This window comes from Melozone crissalis, unplaced genomic scaffold (assembly GCF_028551555.1).
Source record: "Melozone crissalis strain CALT ecotype California unplaced genomic scaffold, PUWL_Pcris_2 ptg000063l_1, whole genome shotgun sequence".
NCBI classification, from domain to species: domain Eukaryota; kingdom Metazoa; phylum Chordata; class Aves; order Passeriformes; family Passerellidae; genus Melozone; species Melozone crissalis.
Window position 1 is genome coordinate 2771494 of NW_026535841.1, and position 6548 is coordinate 2778041.

Below are 6548 nucleotides of genomic sequence, written 5' to 3' on the forward strand. Positions count from 1 at the left end.
TCCCTGGAACCGGAGTGTCCCTGGAATGGAGGCGTCCCTGGAATCGGGGTATCCATGGAATCTGCGAGTCCCTAGAATCAGGGTGTCCCTGGAATCAAGGTGTCCCTAGAATTGGGTTGACCCTGGGATCGGGGTGACCCTAGAACTGGGGTGACCCTGGATTCGGGGTGTCCCTGGAATCGGGGTGTCCCCCTGCACGGGGACACCGTGGGATGGGGACCTGGGGGGGATAAGGATGGGGCGTAGGGGGAAATTATGGGGTGGGGCAGTAATGAGGGGAGCTGGAGCAGTTCTGGGAGGGTCTGGGGCAGTTGTGAGAGGGGCTGGGGCAGTTCTGAGAGGGGCTGGGGGGCAGTGATGGGACGGGGAAGGGCAGCAGGGGACAGCGGCTGGCAGGGGACAGGAGAGGTCCGGGGTGGGGAAGGGGCAGGGGGCAGCTGCAGAGCAGAGATGGGATGGGGCAGTTCTGAGTCGGGATGGGGCAGTGGGGGCAATTACGGGATGGGGAGAGGCAATTCTGGGCTGGGGCAGCAGGGGGCAGCACGGGGACAGGGATGGGACAGGGATGGGAAAAGGATGGGACAAGGATGGGACAAGGATGGGATAGGGATGGGGATAGAGATGGGACCGGGATGGAGACAGGAAAGGGACGGGGATGGGGACAGTGAAGGCGACAGGGATGGGACAAGGAAGGGACCGGGATGGGGACAGGGATGGGACGGGAATGGGGACAGGGAAGGGGACAGGGATGTGACAGGGATGAGATCGGGATGAGCGGACACGGGACAGGGATGAGAAGGGGCAGCATAGGGACAGGGAAGAGGGAACAGAAGGGGGACAGGGATTCGGCAGAGAGGCATCATGGGGACAGGAAGGGGACAGGGACAGGGACGGGGTGGGGTGTCTGCCATGGAGCTGAGGACAGCGGTGGGCAGGGATGCTCAGGAGGGAGCGCTCGGAGGGGCCCAGAGGAGCAGCAGCGGCGGCCTTGGAGCACCCGGAGCTTGTCCTCTTGTCCCTGGGCAGGTCGGTGGTGGGGACGGAGGGGGCAGCGGGGACACTGGGGACAGTGGGGACACTGGGGACAGCTCCCCCTGACCAACCTGCCCCAGCTCCTCCTGGGGCCCCCAAACCCCACAGATCCCCCCGGCCCTCAGTCTCTCCTGGCAGGGGGGGCTCCCCCGGCCCCTTCCCTCTCCCTCCCTGTCAGGGGCTCCTCCTGCTGCCCAAGGTGTCTCCACCGGCATCGGGATGTCCCTGCTGCCAAAGGGACCGGGGAAGGGACATTCCCGGGCATCACCTCCCCTCCTGGTACCTCCCGCCCTGGCATCTCCCGTTCTGCCTCTCCCTGTCCAGCCTGTCTGGAGCAGGAATTTGGGTTTTCCCGCCGGAGCATCCCCCCTGCACAGGTGCAGTCTCCCCATGGGTTTGCCTTTTTCCCCGGAGGAACCCCATCCTTTAATGCTAACGCTTTTGCCCCAAGGCTGAGCTGCAGGAGGGGACACCGGTGTCACCTTGGTGACCCCACCATGACCAGGGGTCCCACAGCCCTCGGGAGACCCCAAAGCCCGGCTCAGCTCCAGCCTAGACTCAGTCACCCCTGGGAAATCCAAGAAAGGAGCAAATCCATGTCAACCCCTGCACACACCACCCAGGGGGTTCCCTATGCCAATAATTAAGTGCTATTAATTCCTCGGCTAATTAGGTGTGTCAGGCCATCAGATATCCATCAATATGTGATGTGCTGCTCCCCAAATCCCAAAAACACCGGGATGAGGCTGCAGGGAGGGAGATGGAGCCCATCGTCCCCGCCCTCCACAGTCCCCAGCTCATCCCTGGTGTCCCGCTGGGACCAGACTGGGCTAAACTGGGCTGAGGCATCAATGCCACCAGGCTGCTCCGTGCACGGGGAAACTGAGGCACGCAGCGGCCACGGCCCGACCCAGCAGGCACAGAGGGGTCTCCTTGTCCCCCCTGGCCGTGTCCCCCCCAAGTGGGGACGCTCGGGGTCGTGGTGGCTCTTGCGCCACCGTTCCTGGGCTGTCACCGCGGGTTCACCTGCCGGGGCACAAACTCGCTAAACCTGATTAAAGCTTCAGTCCGGCCCCGTGAGGAAAAAATAGAGAGAAGGACCAAAAAAAATCCATTTAACCTGTTTTTCGCCCAAATCGGGCAGCGAACAGCCCCGCAGTGTCCAGATCCCATGGAGTCCCCGCGGGACCGTGACCCAGCGCCCTCCTGTCTGCTCCAGGCCGGGGACAGCCCCGCCGAGGCAAGGGTTAACCCTGGGGGGGCCGGTCCGGCCTCTCCCCTGGGTGGGTTTGTCCTTTTTGCGGCAGAAAACCCACCCTTGGCTGATAATCCTTGTGCCCGAAGGGCTGAGCCCGCGGCGGGCTGGGGGACACCGCGGCCATCCCGCCGTGACCGAGGAGCGCGGCGCCCACCGCCCCTTCCCGCGCCCTCCGTCCCTCCAACACCCCAAACCAGCCCCAAACCAACCCCAAACCAACCCCAAACCAACCACAAACCAACCCCGAACCAGCCCCAAACCAACCCCAAACCAACCCCAAACCAACCCCGAACCAACTCCAAGCCAGGCTGCTTTACCTCGTTAATTTTATTGCCTGCTCCGGCGGCCGGAGGGGCCTCGGGGGTGAACGAGCTGAGCCCCGGCCCCGCGGCTCCTCCTGCCCGCGCCTCGACACCCCCGAACCCCACGTGCGGCCGCGCTGCTCCCCTGGGGGGCTTCGATTCATCCCCCCCAGCCCACCGCAATTCATCACTTCCCCGACCCGCGCGTAAAACAAAACAAAATGCACTGTGTCACCAATTATTTGATAGAACTTTTTATTTCTAAGACTTCCTGCGATGTGAATAGGAACAGCGATACTCGATTCTCCCAGCCTCCCCTCTCTCCTCCCCTCTTACAACACAGGCTGTCTGCCGGAGACCGGTATATAAACCCCGAGAAGTCCCCCAGTATGAACATGAATTTCTGAAAACTTCCTCTGCCAACACCAATCCCTATTAAGTCGCTCCCGGGACGCGGCTCACAATGAAGTTCGTACCGGCAGGTAAAAAAAAAAATCAAGAAAATCCGACTTTGGGGATACTATTTCCCCTCCTCCCCCTCCCCTTCTTTCCTCCCCCTCCCCTCCGTTTGCCGGTGATGCTCGGGGGCAGGCGGGGCCCGGGGCCCGGCTGGAAGCGCCGCTGGAGCCGGAGCGGGGCTCCCGCCGCGCCGCGTCCCCCCCGGGATGAGCATCTCTGGGAATTGGCAGCGGCAGCGGAGCGCGGCGCTGGCTCGGTCCGGCCAACATCTGGACACTTATATAACTGGAAATGCTTCCAAGGAAAAAAAAAAATCTCGAGGAGGGGGGGATTTTTTTTTTATTTTTTGTACTTTTAAATACTTTTCCCCCCCCGCCCCACTCCTGCTTATCCTCCTTGTGGGTCTCCCGATGCCTCAAGCCGAGCGGTGCAAGGATGGGGAGGCTGCCAAGTGCAGGAGAGGTCGGAGGGAGCAGCCCCCGGCCCAGAAGCCGTTCTGGGGGTCCCACGGGGCAGCTCCCACCGGGGACTCCCCACCCACCCCCCGGCACACGTGGGGCAGAGCCTGACCCTGTCCAGCTGTGGATGGGCGGAACAGCGGCCGGGGGGACAGCGAGAGGGGCTCCGGAGGGGTCAGGGGATCTGATCCATCCCGTGGGGACGCGCGGGGGCGAGGGAGGGAGCTGGAACGCGCCCAGGTAAGTCCTGTCCCACCTGGGCAGGGTCAATGAATCGAGGCTGGGATTACCGAGCACCGGCGGCACTTCCGAGGCGCTGACAAGTGCGGGCGGCTTCGGGGCCCGTCACGGCCCGGGGGCTTGGCCTGGGGCGCGGGACCCCCACCCTGCCGGTGTCACCCGGGTCACCCAGCGGCGGGGACACCCAGGCCGCCCTCCCGAGGCTGCCCAGCGCTGTGGCCGGCTCCAGAGGCGGTTCGGCCTCTCCGAGCAGGGATGGATCCCGCTTTGGGGGTTCCCGCGGATCGGGGCTCGCAGCTCCCCGCTCTCAGGAGGCTCAGCCGGGGTGACCCAGCTGCCGCAGGATCAAGGGTCCCCTTGTTCCGCGGCCAGGGATTTCCTGGCTGCAGTCTCAGGCAGCTGCGTCGTCTCTCCCCGGGGCTCCTCGGCGCTGCGCCCGCTTCTCAGACGGGGAAACTGAGGCAGGCGGTGGGGCCGGGGGCGGGAGGAAGAAGGGAGGGCACGCCGAGAGCAGGTTTCCTTGAGGGAGCCCCGCTGAGTCAGCCGGCCCGGGGTGGGGCCTTGCTCCCGAGGTGCCCGGACCAGGATAACGGAGGAAAAAGCTCCTTGCACGTTTGATTAAACACCACAGGTCGCCACCGGGCCGCTTGCGAAATGTGGGAATGCTGCGGGGCCCCCCGCCGGGAAGGGAGGCGGGGGAGCGCCTGCCGGGGGGCAGGTGAGGGCCACGGCAGCGGGACGGGAGCGCGGCACGGCCGGGACAGAGCGGGGCTTTGGGCACTCCGGCCGGGCTGGACGCGCACCCGAGCGGGATGAGTCCCTGCTCCAGCTGGACGCCCTCCCCTTGGGCGCCTGGCTCTGGGATCATCCCCGGCGGATGCACCAGCGGCAGTCAGCACCCCAGGGTGACAGCGGCCTCTCTCCCCTCACAGGCGTCGTGCCCTTCGTGGCCCTGCTCCTGCTGCAGCGGCGGCCCGTGGCCGGCCGGGCGCTGCTGGTGAGCGGCTCGGGCTGCCCCAGCCACGGCCTGTGCCGCTCCAACGTGCAGGAGCAGACCCGCAGGCAGGTGGCCGTGCTCAACGCCACCGCCCAGGAGCTCTTCAGCCTCTACGTAAGTGGCGCTCGGGGACAGCCGGGGGTCACGGCCGGGGGGCGGCTGAGCCGCCCGTGCGGGAAGGGGGACACGGCAGGGATGGTGGCGGGGGGACACGGGGGACGTGGGGTGACACCAGCCTCTCCTCGCAGCTGAAGTGCCAGGGAGAGCCGTTCAGCAGCGAGAGTGACAAGCTCTGCAACCCCGCCGGCATCTTCTTCCCCGCTTTCCGCGTCAACCGGACGAGCGACAAGAAGGAGGTGATGGTGGCCATGTACAAGCTCTTCGCCTTCCTCAACGCCTCGCTGGGCAACATCACGCGCGACCAGGAGGAGCTCAACCCCACGGCCAAAGAGCTCCTCGAGAGGCTCCACAACACCACCAAGACCACCCGAGGCCTCATCTCCAACCTCACCTGCCTCCTCTGCAAGAACTACAACATCTTCCAGGTGGACGTCAGGTACGGGGACAGCTCCAAGGGCAAGAGCGCCTTCAAGAAGAAGCAGCAGGGCTGCCAGGTGCTCAGGAAGTACGTGCAGGTCATCGGGCAGGCAGCACGTGTCCTCCTACCTCATCTCAGCCCCTCATGAGCGCCCGCCCCGCCTGCGCTGCCTCTCTGCTGCTGGCCGGCCCCGCCGCTGCCTCCCCAGTTCCCGCCTTCCTATTTATTACCCGGAGCCTGCTCCGGCCCCATCCGCCCTCCGGTAATTTATTGCCCCTTGACGGGGTGAACGTGTCAGCCCGGAGCGTCCGGGCAGGGCAGAGCCAGCACCCAGCAGGACGAGGCAGCGCATCCCCGAGGAGCACGGGCTGGTCCCGGGATGTGCCTCAGCCATCCCCGGGCTCCCACGGGGTGTGGGGAGCCGTGGGGGTGGCAGCAGGGCCGGACTGTCCCCCAAGGATGGTGTCACTACGGAGAGCACGCGGACAGATGCCCCTGAGCACCGTCTGAACGCCTTCGCTTCCCTGGAGAAAGGATTGTGAGGAAGGACATTGGGATGCAGGGACGTGGGGACGGCGCTCCCCCTGCACATTTTGAGTCTGGGCTCCCCTGCAAGGAGCCAAACTGAGGGTACTGGTGGCTGTGCTGGCTGGGACTGGGTCCCACCGTCTGGGACAAGGCCACCTATGTGGGACAGTCACCCCACTGTGGAGCATCATCCCCCCGCGCGGGCACCGCGGGGCACGGAACGTCCTCTCATTTGGGAAAGCGCTTTTCCCTTTGGAAGGGCTCTGAATGTACTAACGGCCAAGAGCTGGGCTTTGCACGGCTGGATCCAGCCCTGGCGTGGGGACGTGGGACAAGGGGACACGGGGACATGGAATATGGGGATGCAAGGACATAGGGATGTGGGACATGGGGACATGGGGATGTGGGACATGGGGACGTGGGACATGGGGACACAAGGACATAGGGATATGGGACATGGGGACATGGAGACATGGAATATGGGGATGCAAGGACATAGGGATATGGGACATGGGGACATGGAGACATAGGGATGTGGGACACAGGGACACGAGGACATAGGGATGTGGGACATGGGGACGTGGGGATATGGGATATGGGGACACGGGATATGGGGACACAAGGACATGGGGATGTGGGACATGGGGACACAAGGACATGGGGTTGTGGGGACACGGGGACACAAGGACATAGGTATGTAGGACAGGGGGACATGAGGACATAGGGATGTGGGACA

General features: G+C 64.7%; 1 protein-coding gene across 1 annotated transcript; it reads left to right on the forward strand.

Moving 5' to 3' along the window:
• The first annotated feature begins 3055 nt into the window (after positions 1–3055).
• LIF (LIF interleukin 6 family cytokine) lies at positions 3056–5432 on the forward strand. The gene is made up of 3 exons (XM_054289129.1): positions 3056–3074; positions 4682–4860; positions 4995–5432. Exons 1-3 carry the CDS (start codon positions 3056–3058, stop codon positions 5430–5432), a joined length of 636 nt encoding a protein of 211 aa, XP_054145104.1.
• Positions 5433–6548: the final 1116 nt, after the last annotated feature.

Coding starts and splice junctions, on each gene's coding strand:
- LIF (XM_054289129.1), top strand. Junction 4,861..4,994: donor AGGAGCTCTTCAGCCTCTAC/GTAAGTGGCGCT, acceptor CTCTCCTCGCAG/CTGAAGTGCCAGGGAGAGCC.